This window comes from Mastigoproctus giganteus, chromosome 7 (genome assembly GCF_048544385.1).
Source record: "Mastigoproctus giganteus isolate SK-2022 chromosome 7, ASM4854438v1, whole genome shotgun sequence".
Lineage (NCBI taxonomy): Eukaryota > Metazoa > Arthropoda > Arachnida > Uropygi > Thelyphonidae > Mastigoproctus > Mastigoproctus giganteus.
In genome coordinates this window covers 96948685-96975480 of record NC_143581.1, presented here as the reverse complement: position 1 = coordinate 96975480, position 26796 = coordinate 96948685, and the positions used below count along the sequence as shown (strand labels likewise).

General features: G+C 38.0%; 1 protein-coding gene across 1 annotated transcript in view; it reads right to left on the bottom strand.

Moving 5' to 3' along the window:
• Nucleotides 1-357: 357 nt before the first annotated feature.
• The window catches only part of LOC150083094 (ER lumen protein-retaining receptor 2-like), a 59159-nt gene continuing 32720 nt past the window's right edge, over nucleotides 358-26796 (bottom strand). Inside the window, exons 3-4 of the mRNA XM_090377035.1 lie at nucleotides 13847-14099; nucleotides 358-1004 (exon numbers count right to left, since the gene is read on the bottom strand). Coding sequence (XP_090233161.1) covers nucleotides 970-1004; nucleotides 13847-14099 — 288 coding nt within the window. The 3' untranslated portion in view covers nucleotides 358-969. The remainder of the gene's footprint in view (nucleotides 1005-13846; nucleotides 14100-26796) is intronic.

Sequence of the window (26796 nt, the reverse complement as noted above, 5' to 3'; positions counted from 1 at the left end):
TTAACAGTTTACAACGGGTAAGAAAATTATCAATATAAAGGCAAGTATTAAAAAGTTTTTAATGCTTACTCATTTTTAATAATTTTCCTTTTCTTGTTTTAATTTTTTAAATCTAGAAGCCTAGAAATTTAAGCTATTTATTTCAATTAACATATCTGTGTAACATATGAAGTGAAAAGAATTTTTTTCCGAACAATAAATATTTGAATAACTTTGCAAAACTCAACTTTTTGGTTAAAACAACATGTAATTATTAATTTTATTCTGAAATATAATGTCCATGTATTTAATAACTACAAATATAAAATTTTTCATGTTTTAAATGCTTACAGTAAAAATTTTAAATAAGAAAACAACTTGAAAATAATCCCATTTTTATTTCTGAATGTAGTATAAATACCATACAAACAATATTTAGTTGTTCCACTGAAATGACAATGAAAATGGCTGGTATACTTTTGACTAACTACGGGCAGCAGCTACCATCTCATAAAAGATATCCCACCCACAACAAATGTTACTCTTTTATATGATTCAGCAAATCTCTCCTTTTATCATAAGAAAAAACAACTGCTTATGAAAATCATATAAAAATGTTCCAAGTTATCTAAGCAGTTGATTAACAAACAGGTTCACAAAAAACTTCAACAGCACAAAATTTAGGCATAATAAGACCACTTACATAACAGACTTCTTAAATTCCCAGTTTTCATAAAAGATTAACCAGCACCAATGGAAGTTGGTTGCAATGTATGGAGCATACATATGCAAATGCTGGAACCACTGTTAATAGTTCACCACACACATACACAAAGTATGTGATATATTTCACATTTTCTTCTTGTTTTACTGGTACAAACACTGCCCAGTTAAGTCACTGCCTTTTTTTTTTTTAAATTCAATTTCTGTATGTATATAACTATATATATAATAAAGCAGTCAGAAGAAAAGACCAACTGCTGAATACATTCATGCTGGCAACTTCAGGGCTTTCCCTTTGATCACTGAAACCAAAAATAATAATAACACTCAATAACTGTTTAAATACATGGAATTCTAAAAATAATTTGACATTAAACAATGAATTTTAATAGAATTCTGTAAACAACAGAATTTTAAAAATAATTTGACATTCAACTAAACAGGGTAAACAAAACAAGAAGCTCCAGTCTAACAGCCTATGTTAATTTCGGTATTTAATTTATAGTAATTAGCATAATTACTATAAATTCATTTAATTCATAGAGCACATAAAACTTGGGAGTTTATAATTAGTCCGTAATTTCCTCCAGAGAAAAATTCCATAAGCAGTTGCAAACAAGACTTCATACACTAAAGGGTAGTATATATTCTGTGTGAAGGAGTTTTAAGTAAACAGAAAATTGTATAAAAAGATCAGCAATTAACTCTGGCCAGTAAAGTATTTGAAGAGATAGGTCATGGCTACTGCATGACAATATAAAGGAAGCTGAAATGTGTAATAATGCCCCCCCCCCTTCCCACACACACACATTCTGAAAAAAGGCTCTAATGCATTAAGGGCTTATGCCTCAAGCTGCGAGAGAGACTATATCTTAGCACACTTGCATCATTTATACACAGCCAATTATAGATTAGCAAATTGGCAATAGCAGCATCATTTAAGTTACATCTCATATTGTGAATACCTTCATGACGAGTTGCCATGACATTGCATTACTTCGAATAAGGAGAAGACTGCTGTTACTTATTCTCAGTGGATACCACCACCCAGAAGGCACCGTTTCATGGGCTATTTGGCCCTTCTTCGGTTGTTGTTATTATTTAGGAGCATTAGCAACTAAGGCCATATTGCTCTGGGGATATGTGGTGGTCATTCCCTGACCTTTCCGCATCCTCCGTATTTGGTGACTCGCGGGCTCGAACCCCGGTCTAATCAAGAAGCGTGTGCTACGCACTGCTGCTCCTACCCACCTGCCTACGGAGGCATCCCTTCTTCGGTGGGTGGGTAGGTACCCAAGTGATGTAATGATGACAAAACAGTTGTGCAGTATATCTTCACAATATGAGATGTGCCTGATGGTGTATGATATAAGTTAGGACTAATGCATTAAGGGCTTATGCCTCAAGCTGCAAAAGAGTTAGACTATGTATATCGTAGTGCACTTGCATCATTTATACACAGCCAATTATAGATTAGCAAATTTGCAATAGCGGCATCGTTTAAGTTATATCTCATATTGTGAATACCTTCACGACGAGTTCCCATGACATTGCACCATATGAGAAGTTTATTTTTGAGGTTATCGTCTCAAACTTGTGCTGAAAAGTGAGTAAAATAACTTCACATAACGGTTTGAACAATTCTAACTTATTTTGTTATATTTGTGTAAGTTATGTAACCCTCAAAGCAAAGGCAAGATATTAGAGAATTTGTAAAAAAAAAGTGTATTGTGCTATTTTGGAGTTAAACTTGGTGACCAAGATAAACAATGGGCTCCACTTAAAAGTTTGCTGAACCTGTGTAGAAGCATTGAAATTGTGGAAAAATGTGAAAAGAATGCTGAGCCATTTGCAATTCCCATGATTTGGCAGGAGCCTAAAAACCACAACATCACTTTCACCTAGTTAATGTAAAGGGATACAATGCAAAGATTAGGGCATTTTGTATCCTGATATTCCATCTCCCATTAGCCCAGTCCCACATGGAGATAACCTACTGATTCCAAGCCCTCCACTTATATTGGAGAATTTGGCAGCAGAGAGTGCTGAAAGTGAAGCTTCTGAAGATGAAACTGAAGTCTACATGCCTGGAGACATTAAGTCCAGCCCTCAACTGTTTTCACAGCATTTTTTTTTTTTTTTTTTTTTGTTAGTTGTTGGCGCATCGGCTTCTGTGGCCATAATGCATTTCCCAAAGTTTTTGCATTTTACTCTGATCCAAGCCTGAGGCGGGATTCGAACCTGCGACCTTTGGGTTGCCAGGCAGGCACTTGACCCACCTGGCTAGCCTGGTCGGCTGTTTTCACAGCATGAATTCAATGATCTGGTAAGCGATTTAAATTTACCAAAGGAATCTTAATTCATAAACAATTAGTATACCCCAAAATCCTCCTTCCACTCTTACACATCAAACTGGGTTTAAGACAGTTTGTGAAAGCTTTACCACAGTAAGGTCCATGCTTCAACTACCTTTGTACTAAATTCTCATCCATCATCCAAAAGAAGCTAAAGCAAAGTATTTTTGTTGTACCTCAAATTCACAAGGTGGTGAGGAACTGAGATTATTAAGGACCTATGAATAAAAGAGAGAAATAGGCATGGATTAGTTCAGATCTGTTGTTGAGAACTTCTTCAAGAACAACAAGGATCCAGACTACAATGCAGTTGAAAAAAATGTTGGCAAACTTCAAGAAGTTGGGCTTCAACATGAGTGTCACGGTACATTTTTTTTTACACTCCACATTGACTAATTCCCAGAAAATCTAGGAAGTGTTAGTGAAAAACAGGGCAAGAGGTTTCACCAGGACATTAAAGACATGGAGATAAAGTACCAGGGGAGGTAGAAGGCAGAATGTCAACATGATGGCTGACTATTGCTCAATGCTGAAGAGACTATAAAGTATAAGGATCAACAACAAAATCAAAGAAACAGAAATTTGACCCATTGTAGATCAGCTTTTAAAATGAGAAGTGAGTATTTAGTGGATATTTTACCACACTGCACTTTTTGATTGTGTTTTCAACTTGTATTTAAATATAAAGATCTGTAAAAGTAGCATTTTGTTATACATTCAGTGCACAAATTCTACCAAAATTAATAAAAATTTGTGAAAATTCAAAAAAATTTTTCATGATGGAAACAAACAGAAGTCATTTTTGAAATCAACATTAGAAAATGATTTAGAAACACCTCTTTCTGAAATGCAGAGTAGTATAATTACTACTATGCTGAGATCAAGATGTTTTAAAAACATGAATATGGCATCCATGAATGTTAATTGGTATGCCAATAAAAAAAAAAAGCAAGGATGATAAGTACTCATTTTTTTCTGAATGGCTTTATAATTTGGACAAAAAAAAATGAAACGAATAAAAATAGGAAGATCTCACTATTATTAGATAATGCTGTGTCATCCCCAAAATTTGAATTTTAAGTAATATCAATTTATTATTTCTTTTAGTGGTTCACAAACACTTGATGCTAATATATCAAGTAGTATCATTCAATCACTTAAATTGTTCTACTGCCAAGGTATTTTTTAACTGCATTAGTTACAAACGTAGCAAATATGGACACAGCACAAAATGTTGGAGAATTAGTAAAAATATTTCACTAGCAGATGTCGTTGAATATGTAAAAATTAGTCCAGGAATAGTGTTAGTGAAAATACTATACAACAGGGTTTCAATAAATGTGGAATTAACTGTGATACCGACATGGAGGTTGGTGTTGGAACTGATTTTATAGAAGCACAAAAAGAAGTTATTCAACTTAAACAGTAGATAAATGTAAACATCAATACAGAATCTGAAGATTCAATCACATGTGAAAATGACTGTGAACATTGACAACGACAATTTATGTGAAAATGAATAAAAATAATGTATCAGATACTGAAGGAATTAAAATTCCAATAGAAAGTTTAAATTCTAATTTAGAACTTATGATTTTGAAACTATTTTAGAATCCTTCAAAGCCTTTTACATGCTTTGGGCATATTTTCTTCCATGCACCATTTAAACAACTTTTAGTAATTTCTGCCCAGGCCTTATTAATGTTTAAGATGCCGTGGTAAATGTAAGATTTCCAAAAGTCTCTTAACGTAAAATTTTTCTCTTCATCTACTGCAGACAATCCCTGAGCAAATGTAGGCAAATAGTATGCTTTTAAATTGGAACATCCTGATCCATAGATTGGGTGAGTGAAGTCGTGTTTGGCAGTAGAAATATGACTCTCACATTCGAATTGAAATCATCTAGATATGTAGGATGTCCAGGAGCATTATCTAATTGAAACAGAACTTTGAAAGGAATGTCGTTGTCTTTACAATATTTTTCAACCTCGGGAATGAAGCAGCATTTAAACCAATCATATCCTCAAAGAGAGATATTGTTATCTATGCACTCTGGTTAGATCGGAAATACACGGGTAGGGTGGCTTTATCTATGCCCTTAAATGCAAGAGGATTTCCAAAATGGTACATAAGCAGTGGTTTTAATCTGTAATCTCCCACTGCATTAGCCCCAAGCAAGAGTGTGGCCCTATCTTTTGACGCCTTGAAACCTAGCATTGTATTTTCCTCTTTGGCAATGTATGTTCGATCTGGCATTTTTTTTCCAATACAGAGCAACCTCATCAATGTTAAAAAATTTGCTGCGTTGAATAGCCGCCTTCATCAATAATTTTTTTCAACAAATCACAAAATTTCTCTGCAGCTGCTGCAGAATTGCCACTGGTGACTTCACTGCATACTTTAACGTTGTGAAAACCAGCACTATGCTTGAACGACCCGTTGCTTGCCACGAACTTGGCATGGGGTTTGCCGTACTCATTCTTAATATCTTTATCAATACTTGTTGCTTTTGCTTGAATGGTCATTAGACTCAGGGGCACTCCCTTCTGAATATGATTTTCCATTGATATTATTAACAGCTGTTCCATCTTCGATATAGCACCTGAATGCTGTTTTGTAAAACTTTTGATCTTAAGTATGTTGATCCTTTGACAGTCCTTTAAAGTGAATAATAAAATAATATTCACTTTAAAATTCACTGTTGAAGCAGCGAGACCCAATTCTCTTGCAATAGATGACAAACTTTGTCCTGCTTCTTAATTAATCATCTTCATTTTAAAATCAATTTTGTTTCGTTTCTTGACACTACCACCACATGCACTTTTCATTGGTCACTTCATCATTATAATACATAAATAGGAATGAAGAGAAGTTTCTGAAAATTTGTTTTTTTATATAATTGAAGATTTCAAGAAGAGGAACACATTTCACCATAATAGCGTAAAAACCCACACAACTGCAGTTATCGGTATTATCGCAAATGCAATAAGATCGAATTTACCACCCGTTTATAATTAGATGTATTAACAGAAAATGCCCAATAAACCAGAAAGTGCAAATTGTTTTTGTTTTTTGGTCGTGACCTCGAGAAGCGTGCTTTGGAAAAATATCACAAAGGCATTCAAAATTGATTCTTTAATGGGAACATATGATAACGATGAAAGGATAGTGCAATTTCCATTATAAATATGAACTTTTAAAGAGATAAATAGCTTAGTAATATAGCAAAATTTTCAATTTCCAATGACTTGAATGAATTACAAAAAAAAACAGTGTTATTGGGTTCACATTACGATATTTTCACGATACCGCCATTTATTCCTACAGGAGGCAAAATACGTTTCCACAATTTTTTTAAATTTGCACCAGCTGGCAAAAACTTATGTAAGTCGGGGAGTTCCTGTACATGGAAGATGCATCAATTAATTCAGCCCTGTAAAGACTGTCCAAGACTCATGGGATAGAATTTTTCTCAGCGTAGTCTGTTTGTTAACAGGAGTTTATACAGGGATGGGATACACTTCAATAGAATGGGTGCAAGAATATCTGCTGAAACTACTGAGACATTATTAGCCCAAGCTGTATTTTCACACAGAAGAACAAACCTCAGAAGAATCTAACTCCCTTAACCATACAAAACTACAAGTAGAAAGACATGTCATTCTGCTGACTTAATGGCACATGAAGACATTGCTGGTGCCCTGGTTACAGGATCCTTGACCTTTTCACCTGTATACTGCAAAGTGGGTCAGGTACTGCTTCAGATGTGGAGGCCAAATTGGAATTTTCCTTTGCAGGGTACTCTAGCCTTGCAGTCTTTCTACTTTTCCTGTAGCTGGATCGACTTCCCAGCACAGGGTGATCCAACTCTTCAATCCCTCCCTACCTCTCTCCGTCGGAGGATGCCTTCTCTCCTCATTTTCCTACTTCTTACCCACTTTAACTCCCACTCTTTTACTATCGCTCTCACACACTTTTTTTTTTTACTTAGTCTCCATACAGGAAGCTCAAGCAACCCTGGAGGAGACTAACTGGAAAAAATAGACTCCTGGCTCACTTCCCAGTGGTGGTGGTGGTGGTGGCAAGCAACGTAGAGTCCCACTAGGGGTTCTGTAGCAAAGTAGCCAGACACACAACAGAACATCACAACTCTAACATTAACCACACACTACACTCAATTCTGGCTTTTACAGAGCACTGTGTTTCTTAACAAGAGTGCTTATAGCACAGATGTGGGAAACCACTGGTGGCACTTGACCCCAAACAGTATGCCACTATGAAGTATTATTAGGCGGGTCAAAAAATTGTTAGCTTGGGGGATGTGAAGGGGGAGTACACAGACTAATAGATTAACAACAGCTGTAGGCAGAGGTGTAAGTGATTCTTGAACTGTTTCTACTGGAACAGCAGCATGGAATACAAGGCATTGGAAATTAAGTCTTGCTTGGGATCCTCACCAAACAAGTATACACACGGGCTGTGCTAGGATAACTAAGGGTAAGAACAGGTGCATGTACACTAATGACAGGAGCATAGTAACTAAATTTGAGCAATTTAAAATACTGGTTACGTCATCAAATGCAGGCACTAAGAATATTGGAGACACTGTCAATTAGGCATAAGGGTTGGAGAGTTTGAATATAGAGAGTACAATGTGTACAGAAATGACCTACAGGACAAGGGGCGGAGTTATGCCTCTCGGTTAAAAAGCATATTAAATCTAAGGAAATAAGTCAACATGGGTGGCCAGTGCAATTTGAGTCAGTTTAGTGTTACATAAGAACTGAGAGGGAAAAAAAAAAAAAAAAACAAGCATAGGACTAATTGACTGTGATGAGTATAATGAATAACTCCAGGGAAAGAGTCGGCCAGTAAATCAAAATGCATTATGATGAAGATTTTACCTTTCCAGATATTGACAGGAACTTGTCAATTGGTGTCACACACACTAGCAAGACTTTTGTGGATAACAGTTTTCTACATTTCAGCATGTTAGATGCAACAAGAGAATGCAATAATCTTGATCTGAATATTAGCAGTGATTCTTCATGTATTAAGAATCCACAGGTAAAAAACCTATCAAGTGGCAGTGAACACATTCCATTCCATTGGAAATTGCTAATTAACCACTACCTAGACCATGAAACAACATGGATATTTCATAAATATTATTAGGTAATAGAAGTTATTACAACTAAAATAAGTAATTAAATAAAAGAAAATTAACTCAAACTTAAATTAAATGGAATAAAAGATGGGTGCCAGTTGGCCTTAACTAAAGGAAATAAGATATATGATGAGAAGCCTCATCCATTCCAGTGAGTTGGGTAACCATCCATGTCACTGGGAGGCAGGCCTCTACTATCTGGCTGTTCTTAAAATCATCCTCTGCTTAAAATCTTTAAAAATATAATCATTAAAATAAGAAAACAGCCTATCAACAAACAGGATCCATAAACTATCCTGATTTAATAATCCAACCAACCTTTCTAAATAAGATCAAGTCACCATAATATGAACATGTCTCAACTTCACAAGTACACAGGTAACTTAAGGACAAACCTAACTGACAATCTTTGAACAAGCCCATGTCCAGTGATGAGAAACATGGAATTGAATCCAAATTGAAGCAAACGTTTTCTTTTCATATTTACTATTCAGATCCAAGTTTATCTGATAACATGGGTCAAAGTAATGCTTGCACTTGCCTAAAGAATTCTTGTTTGTTGCCACAACATCTGATGTTGATAATCATTAAAATAAGAAAACAATCTGTCAACAGGATTCATAAACTATCCTGATTTAAAACTCCCACCAATCTTTCTAAATCAGATCAGTTCACCATAATTGCATTCGAACATAATGAGCACACGTCTCAACTTTACCAGAAGCACACAGGTCACTTAAAGACAAACCTAGCTGGCAAATTTTGAACAAGCCCATGTCCAGTAATGAGGAACATGGAAATCAATACAAATTGAAGCAAAGGTTTTCTTTTCACATCTACTATTTAGATCCAAGTTTATCTGATGACTTAAGAAAAGAAATGCTGAAAGCCCTCCACACATATGCAGCACACTTAAAGTGTGTGCACATGTGTGGAGGGCTTTTATCTTGGTCACCTACAAATTACATTGGTCAACACAAAAACCCAATCTTGACTAATTTTATGCTGCTGAACATGAAAATCACATTAAAATTTGTCAATTGGCTCTTGTTTTCGAATTACAGTTGGGGGTCTCACATGAGCGAGTTACACTACATTATCAACTATGGCTTTCGGCAAAACACATGACAACACAGCAGTTTCAGTAGCATCACGCTCTTATCAGGTGATCTGCGACTGCAGATCGCTCTGCATCACGTGATAAGTTGTTGTTGCCTCAAATGCATCTTCTACTCTGTTGCAGTAATCGTGAATATGGCTAGGTACTGGGTGATTGGTTCTCAGATAATGGTTGTTCTCTGTGAGATTCCTACTTTATGCACAGCAGTTGTGTCATGTAAGATTAATATGCCCCGTAACTGTGTGAATAATCCGGATGACTTTGTTATGTATGTGGAGAAGTCACGCTAGCTTCAAGAAAGTGTCCCTTAACTCAAGTCTAAAAAAGGTCTCTCTCTCTCTTTTTTTTTTTTTTTTAGTACTTAGTACTATAGTACCGTGCTTGGGTCGGAGGTTGAGAAGACGAAAGAAGATATTTGTTGACATTAGACGTGAACTTCTGTAGACTGTAATTTTCAGGAAATACGTATGAAGGAAGGTTGTTCCAGAAAAAGGCAGATGAATGAATAAACAAGGAAGATGAAAAGTTGGCTTTGTGAGTTTCAAGTTGGACAGTAAATGGATGTTGGCTGGCGGTGGCACATGTTCAGACTGTTTTCAAAGAGAGAGTGGGAATTATAGAAGCCAATTCAGAAGAACAGTGCCCATGGCAGTATCTCTAAAAAAGGAATGCAGCAGAAACAGTACGTCTATGAGACAGCAAGTGGAGAAAATCTGTTATGGAGGAGTCATTAATTAACCTAACTGCCCTAGAAGCCTGAGAGGGGGTTTTGGGGGCACCACCCCAGATTTGGGAACAATATTCCATGGTAGGGCAGATTTGCGATTTATACAGAGTGAACAGCTGTTTGGAAGAAAAGTAATGCAGAGAGCAAAAGAGAAAAACCAAGTTTTTTAGAAGCAGAGGAAGCAATATTTGTAATGTGCTTGTGCCAAGAGAGATGAGAAGTCAGGGTAATCCCCAAAAGAGATATCATTTTGCCTAGAAATCAGAGTGTCACCAAAGATAAGCATAGGAGCAAAAGAATCCTTTTTGCGAGATATAAGACAAGACTGAGTTTTAGAATTATTGAAATCAACTAAGTTGTCTTTGCCCCACTGGAGAATTACATGGAGATCAGCATTTAAGGATAGGTAGTGGATATTCAAGAAGTAGAAGTTGTTTGAGAAGGGCAAGGTTTCTTAAAATGGAAAGTGGAATGCAATGTGCTATCATTGGCAAAACTTTGGAGAGGATTTCTAAATGGAAGGTCATTAATATACAAGAGGAAAAGAGTGTGGGGAAAGAACTGAAATTTAGGACATCAAGCATTAGTGGAGAAGTTAGAAGACAGAGCCATCTACCATCACCCTCAGTGAGCGATTAGAGAAAAAAACTGGACAACCAATTACAAAAAATAGTTGGCAAACCATAAGATGGAAGTTTGTTTAGAAGACCATTATGCCAAACACAATCGAAAGCCTTTGAGATGTCAAGAGCAACCAACTGCTTGTGTTTCACCGAACCTTTTCATTGAATTTGTCCATAAATGGGTAAAAGAAGCCAAATTATCACCAGTGGATCAACACTGACAGAATCCACACTGGCAATCATTGATCAGACGGAAGGTTTATAGGTAGTTTAAGAGTTGGTGGTTAATTGATTTTTCCATTACTTTAGAAAGAGTAGAAGTAATTGCAATGGGAGGGATTTGTCACTTTATTTAGGAACTGGCTGGATATGAGCAAATTTCCAATCAGAAGGAAAAACACCTTTGGAATAAGAAAGTGAAAAAAGGCGGCAAAGAACAGGAGTAAGTTCAGGAGCTCAGGTTTTGAGAACAAGTGGAGAAATACCATCAGGACCTGGAGTTTTCTTAGCATCAAGATTTGTCAAAATTCTTCTCACGTCCTTTTGATGGAAGACCACAGGAGGCATTAAATGGAGTGTGATGGGAATGGTGGGAGGTGTTTTACCAAGATCATTAATACATGAGGTGGAAGAAAAATGGGATGCTAACAGATCAGCTTTATCCTTGGCTGAAGTGACAACAATACCATCTGGTTTGGACTGAGGTGGGAGCAGAGATGGGCAAAAATTGCATCCAATAGCTGATGGCAAGACATCAAAATGCTCGGCTACCATTACTCTTAGCCTGTTCAAAATCAAGTTTGGACTGATAAATAACTGCTTTACAGTTGTTGCGAGCTTTGGATCCTTGTGACTAGAAAACAAAAGCCAACATGGTTGTGAACATTAAAATCACAAGGAAAATTACCTCACTGTTAGGAAAGTTGGACCTCAGAAAGTAAAGTTGCAAAGAGAGGGTCAAAGAGCTCCAAGTGATTAGTGGAGTTGGGAGAACAATAGAGACAACAGGTGAATTCGACACAATGAGGTTAGAGATTTTAAGCCAGAGAAGATCGAAAAGAGGAGATTTCAAATTACCAAGTCTCTGACAGGGAATACTGGAACACACATATGCCCAAGTACCACCTTCGAGGCAAAAGGAATCATACAGCAAATAATTTGGGCAATTGAGATGAGCAGTAGTTGAATCAACCGATAACTGAGATTCTGTCAGAAAAAGTAGTAGTAGTGGCATGTGATGCAAGAAAGCTAGTGTGTGAGCTTATGCAGCATCACCAAAAAAAAAAAAAAAACACCATTCCCTCCAAACGCCTGTCCAGTTCCTCAAATTTATTCAACCTATCAACTTCCACGACAGGTGGAAGTTTGTTTCAGCAATTAACCACCCGCTGGCTAAAGGCAAATTTCCGCACATCTATTCTACATCTGTCTCTTCTTAATTTGAATTTATGCCCCCTTAGGTTTGTAATCTGAAAAAGTGGAAGGGCCACATCAGAATTCAGCGTGCTCAACCCACTCAAGGCCTTATACACCTCAATCAGATCACCGCGCAGGTGCCTAGTCTCCAGCCACTGCAATTTAAAGAAATTAAGTCTCTCTTGGTAAGAGGATCCCTTCATTCCCCTCACCAATCTTGTTGCCCTTCTCTGTACACGCTCAAGCAAATCTACATCCTTCCTAAAATGGGGCCTCCAGACCTGTACGCAGTACTCAAGGCGTGGCCTGACCATTGCCTTATACAGAGGGACAATCACCTCCTTTTCCCTGCTAGCAAAATTCCTATATATCATTGATAAAACCCTATGACCTGCCCTGGCCGCCTGTCTGCATTGCTCAGAAAACTTCATAACTGTCTGCACAATTACTCCCAGGTCTTTTTCATTTTCTACCACCTTAAGTGTAGTACCACACAGTTGGTACTTTTCTCTCGGGTTACTTCTACCCATATGCGGTACTTTGTATTTGTCAGGTTAAACTTCAGTTGCCACTTCTTAGCACATCTGCCCAAATTATCTAGATCCTGTTGCAGTAGCACACTGCCATTAATGTCATTAACAACCCTGCCAACCTTTGTATCATCTGCAAACTTCGACACTAAGCCTGATATACCTTCATCAATATCACTGATAAATATTCAAAACAGTGGACCCAACACCGAACCCTGTGGGACTCCGCTAATAACATTAGTCCACAAAGAGCTGCACCCATTAATTACCACCCTCTGTCTTCTCCCACTCAACCATCCTTTTATCCATTGTAGCAACTTACCCTTAATACTATTCTGCTCCAATTTGTACAATAAGTACATGGGGTTTGACAGACTGCAAGGGGAAATGGACATCGTTGAAATTAGAATTGACACCATATATATTTGTGAAATGAACTTGGAAGTGTTTGGGAGGTTTAGATCTTTTTTGCAGATAAGTTTACTCGATTAGTTTGACAATTCATGGTGTATTCAATAGTAAGAAAATGGGTGTGGGGGGGGGGGGGCATGCTGTACGAAGTAATGAAATTTATGGATGGGGCATACACATGGTAAGAATATACCCAGATCCTTGACATAATGTGACCTCGACGATGCCCCTCCCCCCACATACACACTACTCGGACTCCCTCCAGTCACTATCTGGCAGAGCAGAAGTAGCAAGATTATACATTAGCTGATCCGGAAACCTCCTAAAGAGTTATCAATAGTTTGGTCCAGTATACTAACTAGCGGCTGGCCTGCGCACACTATTTTAGAGCTGTACCTTCGAAATGTAAGGAAGATTGGATCTCGCCATGATGTCCAGCATAACCTCAAAAGTCATCAGTCATACTGCATGACGGAAGAGATGGGGAATTTACTTTGTATATGCAAGAAATTTGTAAACCAAGTTTGTACTAAGGGGATTCTACTGTATATAGGTAATTCTAAGTAAAATATGGCACAAGGCAATCATAAAAGTAGCATGCAAAAGGGATCAGAAGATCTTGCACCATTGTAAATGCCAAATAAGGAGATCTACGTAATTTATACATGGTTAACAGCATCATTCCGTGCATAAATAAAACAATAATTTATTTCTGAATGAAAGAAAAAAAATTAAACTTAAAACTTTAATGCATACTTCTAATGTTCTATTTTTAAGAATATCAAGAATATCTTACCTTTGGTAACATATAAATAGAAAAAGTCACAATACAATACAGTCTGTACCACTCCAGCAATTATAGCAATGAGATCATAGAATCCTTCAAGATAATAGCGATATACCCAGTTCAGGATATAGAGTGCACGATATAAACCCAGACAGAAGAGATAATGAGAAGTTATTGTTTCTGCTTCTCCAGTTTTTGATACCATGAATAGCTGGGGCAAAATGGCAACAGACTCCAGGTAGATAGAAAATGTCCATAATATCTAAAAGACAAGTTTTCTTTTAATAAATAAAATATAAATTGTTCAATTCTTAATACTTCACTAAATTTATATCAAATTGATCAAAAACTCAAATCAGCTAATAATTTAAACTTTAAATGAATTTAAGAGATTCCAGAAGGAGCACAAGGACTGGAATACACAAACAAAAATTAAGGTAGGAGTGTGTTAACTCCTCTATTACAGACATAGAATTGGCAGGTAAATCAGAATGTCTATTAATGGTGGTGGACTATAACTTTCCAGATATTGACCAGACCTTGTGGGTTGGTCACTCACACAGTAACAAGACTTTTAATGGATTTAGTAGATAGCTGTTTCCTACACCAGCATAGGCAACAAACAAAAACAATACTCTTTATCAGATTAGACAGGTTGGCAAAAAAAATTTTTTTTTAGCTCCCTGTTAAATTTCGGGTTGATTCTGGTATATTTGACATCACTGAATTCAAATATAGCAACCATATTGCTGTAACACCCACCGATTTTAAGGGAGAAGGGATTAAAGTCAAAAACTAAGTTTCTAGTAAAAATGATTTCATATATTTTATGAAAATGTTACATACAATACTAAATATTGAATGATGGCTCTATTAAATTTATTACAAAAAGGTTTATCTGATAACAAAACACTTATTTTGTCGTTTTTGCTTTTTATAATCGTCCACTCCTTCTGTGTGCCTTCCGTACGAAATTCCAACAGTAGTCTGCCAACATATTTGGACTCCATTTTTCCTGGTATCTTTTTTCTATTTGAGAATTATCTTGGTGAAACCTTTCAGTGTTCATTGTAGAGCATTTCAAAGTTTTCAGGAAAAAGGTCTAAATGGGAATATAGGAAATGAAGCTTTAATGACAGATATTGGTTTTCAGTCATTAACCTATGATATTTGAAAACTGAGAGTGGTAAGAACTTTTTAAGCATATATCTGGTTTTGGAACATATTTCCTATGAGAATCAGTCAAAATTATTACCAGGGAGAAAACTGATGCTGACTAGTTTAATCACCAGCAACCCTTCATGCTTTAAGAATCTGCAGATAAAAGACCCACTGGCAGTGATCACAATGTATTGATATAGAATTTACTTAAAGATGTAACTACTGTCAAAGGCAAGGGAAAAGGCTTTTGTGTTCATAAAGGTGGCCTTAGACAGTTTTTAAATTCTATGCATTCTATTATAAATTCTATTGGGGCCAACTGATGAAGTTATCAAGAGAAAATTCAAAATGGGAAGCATTCAGGGATGTTATTGTAGAAGCCACTAGGCTTTCGACACCAACTAAGAAATACCATTTCAAGCCTTAGACCCAAATGAATGGAAAATAAACTGATGAGACCAGTGGCAGAGAAGAAATATATATATATTGGATGGTTATAAATTATCAGCAGATACTGAATACAATAGGTCTAACCCATTCCACAATCCAGTCACAAAGGAGGTTAAGCAAGCTAAGGGAGATTTTTATAATTCTGGACAAGAGGTCTCTCAAAGAAAAGCAGCAAAAATTCTTTACTTTCATAAACAGTGAAAAGAAGGGGTTAAATCACATTGGTCCACTAGGTATGAATGGTTAACTGTTGATGATCCTGCACAGGTTGTGCACAAATTGAATGGGTATTTTGCATCTACATTATATACATGAGGATTTTTAGAGATGGGAATGCCAGAAGTGAGTCAAATTCTGGCAGGGAGCTGAATGATTTTGTAATAACTAAAAGGAAAGAATGGGAGATATTGTTGAAGCTAAATGTAAAAAATTCACTGAGGGTGAATGAGATCTATCCAGTTATATTAAAGGAGGCAGCAAAGAAGATACACAAACCCCTGGCCATAATATTATAAGAGCATTTTTGCATTGAGGTGACATAACTATGGACTGAAGATATGGAAATGCATTAGCAATTCACGAAGGGGGATTAAAGGTAGACAAGTAATTATAGAACTGTTTGTGTGACTTCTGCTCCAAGAAAAAAAAAAAAAAAACAAGTCACTAGATAAAGAAGTAATGCTGGATCATGTACACAGAAATGCAGTCCTACTGCAGTCACAGCACGGATTTGTTAATGGGAGATTTTCTGACAAATCTACTTCAATACTGTGACACAATAATAACAGAAATGGATGGGAAAAATAACACTAGCCAACACGATTTTTACCTCCAAGAAATTAAATAATGTTTATAACCAATTTTTAAGCACAGATTTCGAAAATCACTATGATAGTTTCACAGCACATCACAGTCATTAAATATAGAGGGAGTTATGTTTTACCAAAATATGCCAATTTTCCATAATCTAGCTAGTAACATATGACATAATGATTTAGTTTAACAGACATAAGCTAATTCTTTTAATTTTAACAATCGGTTCTAGCCTCTGTATTCTTGTGTAATTCACGGTATTCTTGTGATAAACATAATCAGATTTCTACCCAGGTTCTTAGGTTCGAATTCCAATGCAACAATTTATAATTTGAAGAGAGCACACAGAGTTTTTGGTAAGGATTTTTGTAGGCTGTGCCATGGTTTTCCAAGTATTAACTGATTGTGACATGTTCTCAGGGTTGTAAATCTATCCTCCAAACATATAATAGAACATATTTTTTTACACTTGTATTACAAACTTGAATTATACGTGTATATCCCTTTATTTTGACGTTAATGTTGGTACACCTTTTGATGATATGATAGAGACTTATAGTAATGTTCAGAATCAGTGTGAATTTCCTCCAGAATCACATATTTTTATTGTGCATGACATGATCATTTTCATATGACAAAAAATATTTTTTGTTGGCTAGTGTAATTTTGACATATATTTAATTTAAGAAAATCTTCTGATACTGATGCACATAAAAGACTGCTATACAAATTGGAGCAGTGTGGCATTGAGGGCAAGTTGCTGCTATGGATAAAGGAATGGTTAAGTGGAAGAAGAGAGTGCTTATCAATGGGAACTGTTCTTCAAATAATGTTATTAATAGTCCTCCAGGATTCAGTGCTGGGCTCAATGTTGATTTCTATAGGACCAGGTGGACCAGGACCAGGGTATGTCTGCCAGGGCCAAAGGTTGATGACGTTGTAGAGCGAATATCATCTTTTAAGGGCACAAAAGGTGATATAGTTGTACACGTTGGCACTAATAATATTAAGAGTAGGAGACTGGCAGAATTACTTAACAAGTACAGGTCACTGCTGAACAAAAGCCGAGAATTAGGGTTGAATTTGAAAGTGTCTGCAATTCTGCCCAGACACGATAGGAGGGAGTATATGATGAGAGCCTTGTCGATCAATTCGACCCTGGAAAGATTGTGCAAGGCTCAAGGGGTAGAATTTTTTTCAGCCTGGACTGTACTTGTTAACAGGAGAGATTGCTTCTACAGGGATGGGATACACATAAATAGAAAGGGTGCAAGAATATTTGCTGAGGCTATCGAGGCACTCTTAGGTGGGTCGGAAAACTGCTAGCTTGGGGGGAGACAAAGACCAATAGATTGACAGCAGCCACTGGCAGAGGTGAAAGAGATTCTTGCACTGCTTCTATTAGAATGAGCAGAAGCCTGAAAAACAAGATGCATGGTATTTCAGAGACTGCTGGGAGCCATTGCGGTACAAGTAAACACATGGGTTGTGTTAGGGTAGCTAAGAATAGAAACAGGTGCAGGTATACTTGTGTGTACACCAATGCTAGGAGTTTAGTAAATAAATTTGATGAATTTGAGGTATTGCTCAAAACATCAAAGGCAGATATTGTTGGGATATCAGAGACGTGGTGTCACACAGATATAAGGGATGCAGAACTGGAATTTGGGGAGTACAACGTCTACAGAAAGGATAGACAGGATAGGAAGGGGGGAGGGGTTATGCTATTAGTTAAGAAACACATAAAAACCAAGGAAGTGAAGCCAGTCGACATCGCTGGACAGTGCAGTGTTGAGTCAGTTTGGTGTGACATAAGCATTGGGAGATCAAAATTGAGTAGGAGTGTGCTATAGGCCTAATGACTCTGATGAGTATAATAAGGAACTGTACAGGGAAATAGAGTGGGCCAGTAAATCAGAGTGTCTTATAATGGGAGATTTTAATTTCCCAGATATTGACTGGAATTTGGGGGCTGGTTACTCACGCACTAGCAGGGCTTTTGTGGATTTATTGGATGATTGTTTTCTACATCAGCTTGTTTGGGAGGCAACTAGAGGGAGTAATACTCTTGATTTGATTATCAGCAGTGATTCTTCATGCATTAAGAATCTGCAGATAAATGAACCACTAGGTGGCAGTGATCACAGTGTGCTGAAGTGGGATTTACTCAAAGAGGTAACTACCATTAGGGGTAAAGGGAAGGGTTATTGCTTCCGTAAAGGCGACTACGATGGACTGAGACAGTATTTAAATTCTATACAGTGGGACCAACTGATGATGTTACCAACAGCAAATTCAAAATGGGAAGCATTCAAAGAACTTATCTTGGAAGCTACTAGGCTTTACATACCAACTAAGAAATATTGTTCAAGGTTTAGGCCAAAATGGATGTCAGATGAACTAATGAGGCATATGGCAGAGAAGAAAAATGCATGGGATACTTACAAATTAACACATGACACAGAAGCCTATGATAGATACAAGTTGATCTGCAACCAAGTTACAAAGGAGGTTAGGCAGGCGAAGGCAGATCACAAGAAATCCTTGGCAAGGGATGCAAAGAAAAACAGCAAAGAGTTCTTTACTTATGTAAACTCTAGAAGGAAGGGGATGAATCAGATTGGTCCACTTGATATTGATGGGTCAACTGTTGATGATCCTGCTCAGGTAGCTAACAAACTAAATGAATATTTTGCATCGACATTCACACATGAGGAGTTATTCAGCAAGGAGAATGCCAGAGGTGTATTCAACTCTAGCAGTAAGCTACAGAATCTTGAAATAACTGGGAGTAAAGTGGAGGAGAAACTGTTGAAGATAAACACAAGAAAGGCACCCGGGGTGGATGGGATCTATCCAGTTATATTAAAGGAGGCAGCAAAGGAAGTAAGCAAACCCTTAGCCATAATTATGAGAGCTTCCTTGGACTCAGGAGAGGTACCCATAGACTGGAAATGGGCAAATGTGACCCCAATTCACAAAGGAGGATCAAAGGCTGACACAAGTAATTATAGACCTGTGAGCTTAACTTCTGTTCCAGGAAAATTAATGGAGGCACTGGTTAAAGAAGCACTGCAGGATCATTTAGACAAGACTTCAGTTATAGCTAGAACACAGCATGGTTTTGTTAAGGGGAAGTCTTGCCTGACCAACTTGATTGGATACTATGATGCAGTCACAAAAGAACTGGATGCAGGGAATAACTTTGATATTATATACTTGGATCTTAGAAAGGCTTTTGATACTGTTGCACATGGAAGACTGCTACACAAATTGGAGCAGTGTGACATTGGAGGCAAATTGCTGCTATGGATAAAGGGGTGGTTGAGGGGGAGAAGACAGAGAGTGGTAATCAATGGACACTGCTCATCGTGGACTAATGTTATTAGTGGAGTCCCTCAGGGCTCAGTGTTGGGTCCATTATTGTTTTCTGTATTTATAAATGATATTGATGATGGTATATCAAGCTTAATGTCCAAGTTTGCAGACGATACAAAGGTTGGCAGGGTTGTCAAGGACACTACTGACACTATGCTGCTGCAACAGGATCTGGAAAGGTTGAGCAGATGGGCTGAGAGGTGGCAAATGAAGTTTAACATTGACAAATGTAAAGTACTACACATGGGAAACAGCAACCCCAGAGCAACGTATCAACTCTGTGGTACTACACTGACAGTGGTAGAGAATGAAAGGGACTTGGGGGTGGTTGTGCAGGCAGATATGAAGTTCTCTGAGCAGTGCAGACGGGCTGCAAGAGTAGCTCATGGAGTATTGTCAATGATATACAGGAATTTTTCCAGCAGGGATAAGGAGGTGATTATTCCATTGTATAAGGCAATGGTCAGGCCACACCTAGAGTACTGTATACAGGTCTGGAGGCCTCATTTCAAGAAGGATGTAGAGCTGCTGGAACGAGTACAGAGAAGGGCAACAAGATTAGTGAATGGAACAAAGGGGTGCTCTTACGAAGAAAGGCTTAAGTTTTGCAAATTACAGTGTCTGGAGACTAGGCACCAGCGAGGTGATCTGATAGAGGTGTATAAAGCCTTGAATGGTTTAAGCATGCTCAATGCTGATGGGATTCTTCCTCTTGCTCAGAAAAATCACCTGAGAGGGCATAAATTCAAATTGAGGAAAGACAGATGTAGGATAGACGTGCGGAAATTTGCCTTTAGCCAGCAGGTGGTTGGTTGGTTGGTTGGTGGAACAGACTTCCATCCCTTGTGGTGGAGGTTGATAGCCTAAATAAGTTTAAGGCTCAGCTGGACAGGTATTTTGAACAAACAGAGGGGTGAAGTGGAAGTGGGGTTTTTTTTTTTTTTTTTGGCTGATGCTGCATAAGCTTGCTTTCTTGCATCAAATGCCTCTACTAATGCTAATGCTATATTTATTACTGATACTGACAAAAGAATATCAGGTTAAATGTTTAAGTTTGTAGATGACACAAAGGTTGGCAAGGAGGTTAATGATAATCATTAACCAACCTGCCAACCTTTCTGGTACCACAAAAAATGAGCCAGATGGGCCTGAGATGTGGCAATTGAAGTTTAACATTGGAAATGCAAAGTACTGCATATGGGTAGCAGTAATCCAGTTAATTTACCAATTGTGCAGTACCACTCATGAAAGTGGAAAATCAAAAAGACCCGGGTAACTGTGCAGTCAGATATGAAGTTCTCCGAACAGTGTTGACAATTTGCCAGGACAGCTTACATGAATTCTGATATACATGAATTTTGCCAGCAGCTATAAGGAAGTGATTAGCCTGTTGTGTAAGGCAATGGTTAGGCCACACCTTCAGTACTGCATAGAGGTCTGGAGGCCTCATTTTAGAAGGGTTGGGGATCTGTTGGGAACAGGTGCAGAAGTACAACAAGTACACTGAGTGCCTCAATGCTGATGGAATCCTTCCCCTTGTTCACAGACACATGAAGGGGCATAAGTTCAAATTGAAGAAGGATGATTGCAAGTTAGATGTCTTTGAGGTTGCCAGAGACATTCTCTCAGATATGCCAGACAAGCTGTACTTGCTACCCGGATCTAAAATGCTGATGGAACTGATATTCGGGTGACATTCAAGTCAAGTGGACCCAATTTCGGCAAAGTCAGGACGGTCTGTGACAGCCAAATCCTCTACTTGCACATTCACCATGGTGGGACTGTTAGTAATCCTGAGTATAACCTCCATGCACAAGCACACTGTGGGTGACCACCCAGGTGTGAACCAACGTAAGCAGGGGTCGAGGTGTGGCGCCACCCCTCTGTTACCAGGCAATACTAGGTGGCAGATGACTCTCAACAAATGGTGCAATACCACCACTCTGCTTATTGAAGGCTTGAAGTGGTGAAACCCATGTTTAGTCTCCAGAGTTAAGTTCCGGTCAACCCTTCCCCATCATGCAGTATGACTGATGACTTGAGTTTATGATGAACATCATGGCGAGATCCAATCTTCGTTACATTTCGAGGGTACAGCTCTAAAATGGTGTTCGTCGGCAGGCTGCTAGTTAGTATACCGGACCGATTGGCAACTCTTTAGGAGGCTTCCAGATCATCTAGTGTATAATCTTCTTACCCCTACTCTGCCAGATAGTGACTGGAGGGTGTCCGAAGAGTGTGTATGTGGGGACACTGTCGAGGCCACATTACGTCAAGGATCTAGGTATATTCTTACCATGTGTACACCATATCCAAAAATTTCATTACTTCATACAGCACGTCACACCCACTTTTTCTTACTATTGAATACACCATGAATTGTCAAACTAATAGAGTAAGCTTATCTGTGAAAAGATCTAAACCTCCCAAACACTTCCTAGTTCATTTCATAAACACACGTGGTCTCAATTCTAATCTCGATGATGTCCATTTCCATTTGCAGTCTGCCAAACCCCATGCACTTTTTCTAAGAGAATCTCAGTTATCGGTTGATTCAACTATTGCTCATATCCATTGCCCAAATGATTTGCTGTATATAATTCCTTTCGCCTCAAAGGTGGTACTTGTGCATATGTCCATTCCGATATTCCCTGTCAGAGACTTGGTAATTTGGAATCTCCTCTTTTCGATCTTCTCTGGAGTAAAATCTCTCTACCTCTACTGTTCTCCCAACTACACTAATCACTTGGAGCTCTTTAACTTCCCCTCTTTGCAACTTGACTTTCTCCAGTCCAACTTTCCTAACAGTGAGGTAATTTTCTTTGGTGATTTTAATGTTCACAACTCCAGCTGCCTTCCGTTTTCTAGTCACACTGACCCAGCTGGTCGAGATGCTAAGGCTTTTGCAATTACTAATGACCTTTCACAGATTGTTCATTTACCTACAAGAATACCGGACAATCCTAACCAAACAGCCAACACGCTTCATCTTTTTCTCACAAACAACCCTTTAAGTACATGGTCAAAGTGAGTGGTCGATTAGGCATCTCAGATCACAATTTGGTGATTGTATCTTCTCCAATGGAGCCTTTATCTCATGGCTATTTCCAACCTTGTGTTGTTTGGCATTACAAGAATGCAAAATGGGATGACCTGTGAAATTTCTTTACTTTTCCTTGGTTGGATTACTGTTTCAAAACTGATGTCAACATTTCCTCAGATAGTGTCAGTGAAATTATTCTTGTAGGAATGGAATCCTTTATTCCACATTTCACTTTAAAATCTCATACTTTATCTAAACCTTGGATTTCCAATAAATATGCTAAGGCTGTTCAAGAGAAGAATGTTGCATATCGCAATTGCCTTGTTTCCAATTCTTCAGTTTCATTTTCTGCCTACACCAAAGCTCACAACAATTGTAAAGCAGTTATTAATCAGTCCAAACTAGATTTTGAACAGGCTAAGAGTAGAAAACTTGCTTCTTGCCCTAATGGTAGCCGAGCATTCCGGTCTCTTGCCAAAGCTATTGGCCACAACTTTTGCCTAACTCTACTCCAACCTCTGTCAAAACCTGATGGTTCTGTTGTCAATTCAGCCAATGATAAAGCTGACTTGCTAGCATCCATTTTTTCTTCCACCTCATGTATTAATGATCTTGGTAAAACACCTCCCACCATTCCTATCACACTCCATTCAATGCGTCCTATGGTCTTCTGTCAAAAGGATGTCAGAAGGATTTTGACGATTCTTGATGCTAAGAAACCTCCAGGTCCTGATGGCATTTCTCCACATGTTCTCAAAACCTGTGCTCTTGAACTTACTCCTGTTCTTTGCCGCCTTTTTTCACTTTCTTATTCCAAAGGTGTTTTCCCTCTGATTGGAAATTTGCTTATCAGCCAGTTCCTAAAAAAGGGTGACAAATTCCTCCCATCCAATTATGTGCGATTGCAATTACTTCTACTCTTTCTAAAGTAATGGAGAAATCAATTAACCACCAACTCTTAAACTACCTAGAAACCTTCCATCTCATCAACGATCGCCAGTATATATTCCGTCAGTTTCGATCCACTGGTGATATTCTGGCTTATGTTACCCATTATGGACTAATTCAATGGAAAAGTTCGGTGAAACAAGCAGTTGCTCTTGACATCTCAAAGGCTCGTGTTTGGCATAGAGGGTCTTCTAAACAAGCTACCATCTTATGGTTTACCAACTGTTTTTTGTAATTGGTTATCCAGTTTTCTCTCTGATCGCTCACTGAGGGTGATGGTATGTGGCTGTGTCTTCTAACTTCTTCACTAATGCTGGTGTCCCGCAAGGTTCAGTTCTTTTCCCACACTCTTTTCCTCTTGTATATTAATGACCTTCTTCCATTTGGAAATCCTATCCATAGTTTTGCCAATGATAGCACATTGCATTCCACTTTCCATTTTAAGAAACCTTGCCCCACTCAATCAGCTTCAACTTCTCAAATATCTGCTGCCAATTCCTTAAATGCCAATCTCCAGTGCAAAAAGGATTCTTCTGCTCCTATGCTTATCTTTGGTGACACTCTGATTTCTAGGCAAAATGATATATCTCTTTTGGGGATTACCCTGACTTCTAATCTCTCTTGGCACAAGCATATTACAAATATTGCTTCCTCTGCATCTAAAAAACTTGGTTTTCTCTTTCGCTCTTGCCGTTACTTTTCTTCCAAACAGCTGTTCACTCTGTACAAATCCCCCCACCATGGAATACTGTTCCCATATCTGGGGCGGTGCTCCAAAAACCTCCCTCAGGCTTCTGATTCTATTCAGAAGAGGGCAGTTATGTTAATTAATGACTCCTCTCTAACAGTCTCTCCACTCGCTGTCTCAGACACTGTTTCTGCTGCATGCCTTTTCTACAGATACTTCTACGGGCACTGTTCTTCTGAATTGTCTTCTATAATTGCTGCTCTCTCTCTTTCAAAACAGTCCGAACAGATGCCGCCAGCAGCCAACATCCATTTAATGTCCAACTTCAAACTCACAGAACCAACTTTTCATCTTCCTTGTTTATTCATTCAACTGCTCTTTTCTGGAACAACCTTCCTTCATACATATTTCCTGAAAATTACAGTCTTCAGAAGTTCAAATATAATGTCAACAAATATCTTATTTCGTCTTCTCAACCTCCAACCCAAGCATGGTACTAAGTACTATAGGTTCTAATACCTCTTATGTTTGGGGTTTTCATAAAAAAAAAAAAAAAAAAAACAGCTAGATGTACATAAACTTTGCCTTTAGCCACAGGGCAGAAGTTTGTGTAAATTCAAGCAACAAATTTTGTTGTGTGACTAGTCTACATTTAAATTCTTTTTTCTAAGGTCACTATTAGGCGGATAATCCGATTGGTATTTACCACGGAGTGCATTGAAGTGCCTTTCTAAATTTCCTTTTTTGGGTATAGCCACAGAAGCATGGCAAATCAATTTTTTGTAATTTCAACATTACAAAAAAGTATTCTAGTTACCACTCTTGATGAAAATGATACATTTTACTCTATTTCGCAGTATTCATTTTAAATCAAAGGGTATTAAATTAACGTATAAATACTGTCCAGTTATTAATATTAAGTAAGCTAAATAAGAATTCGACACATACACGATACTCTCCACAATGTAACTGCATGAATTTTCACTAGACAAGCCTAGCGGCTGCGTGGCGACAAGAGTAGTCACGTGGTTCAACGGATTTGTAATAAGCTTATGCAGAGTGGGACACATAATAATAATAACATTTAGATTTTGACTAATCAATTTTTTATATATATTTAAAATTCGTTGTGATCGACTGAAATTAAAGCCGCAATCGACTTGCTGGCCACCCCAGATCTACCACAATTCAAAGAAGGCATGGTACAATGCCAACATTTTCTGAATAGTTTTTCAAGCATTTTGTCTCTGAAGTATGTCAATATCAGCAAGAGGTCTTAAAGGTGGCCCCCAATGACTTAAAAGATCTTCTTTTATTAGATAACACTCCTATTCACCCAGTTGCTGAGAAATTAGTCAGCAGTGATTAATGACTGTACCATGCAAGATCCGTACCATGTTTCTCCCTCCTAATACAACCCACAGATCAAGGAGTCAGTTTCATGCAAGAGGCTTTACCAGCAACGGTACCTGAATGAAGTTTTGGACATCATTGAGGAGGGAGAAGACTTAACTGAAGACACAAGAGGCCCGCATACTCTGCAAAACAAATTATAACATCAAGTCAGCAATTTACAACTTTGCCGACTCTTGGAATGATGTAAAAACTACCACACTGGCTCATAGCTGGAAGAAATTGCTTTTTGACAGTGACCGTGACATTGATTTTGAAAGGGTTTGAGCCTGCCAACTTCCACCAAATGCTACGCCGTGCAAAAGAGAGAGAGATGTTACAGTGGAGGACATAACTGACTGGCTAGAGGAAAGACGTAGACCGACCCGGGCTACCAGATCTTGGCACCAGAGGAGATTGCTGATGAAGTGAGAGCAGGTGACACTGAGGGAGCATCCAGTGATGAAGAAGAGGAAGAAATTATCAACAAACCAAAAAGGACAGCAGACAAGAGGCACTTGATCTTGTCATTCATTGCGTCAGCCTCTCAGACATTTTTTTATTTTTTATTAGCAATTGACCCCTAGTCAGGGGTCAATTGCTAATCTGGCAACTCTGCTATATACATATATGCATTATTCACCTTCACATGAGATACAGATAAATATGATATACAGAAATATAAATTGAGGCACAAGGAACTGCAGGATAAGCACATGGCACAATGAGCCGTATAAAATAAATAAGACCGAAGTGGTGCAAGGAGCCACTAATCTTATTAAGTTAACATGAGATGATAGTCTATAAGCCTTCTACTCTTCTTTCCTCACGTTCAAGCACCACTAATCTTCTCAGGAATAATTTCTCAGACAACAGTAAAATTCAGCTCCACTACCACCATTTATACAAATGTATACATTAAGAGAGGTTGTCATAAGGGAGGTAAACAGATGAAGCTGGACACATTCTTCAAACCTGTTGCTGCTCTTGCCACATCTTCATCCCAGCCTGCCTCATCATCACAGCAGGCCACTTCAGTGGAGCTAGGGACACTGACACAAAATAAATTATTCCGAGTCCCACTAT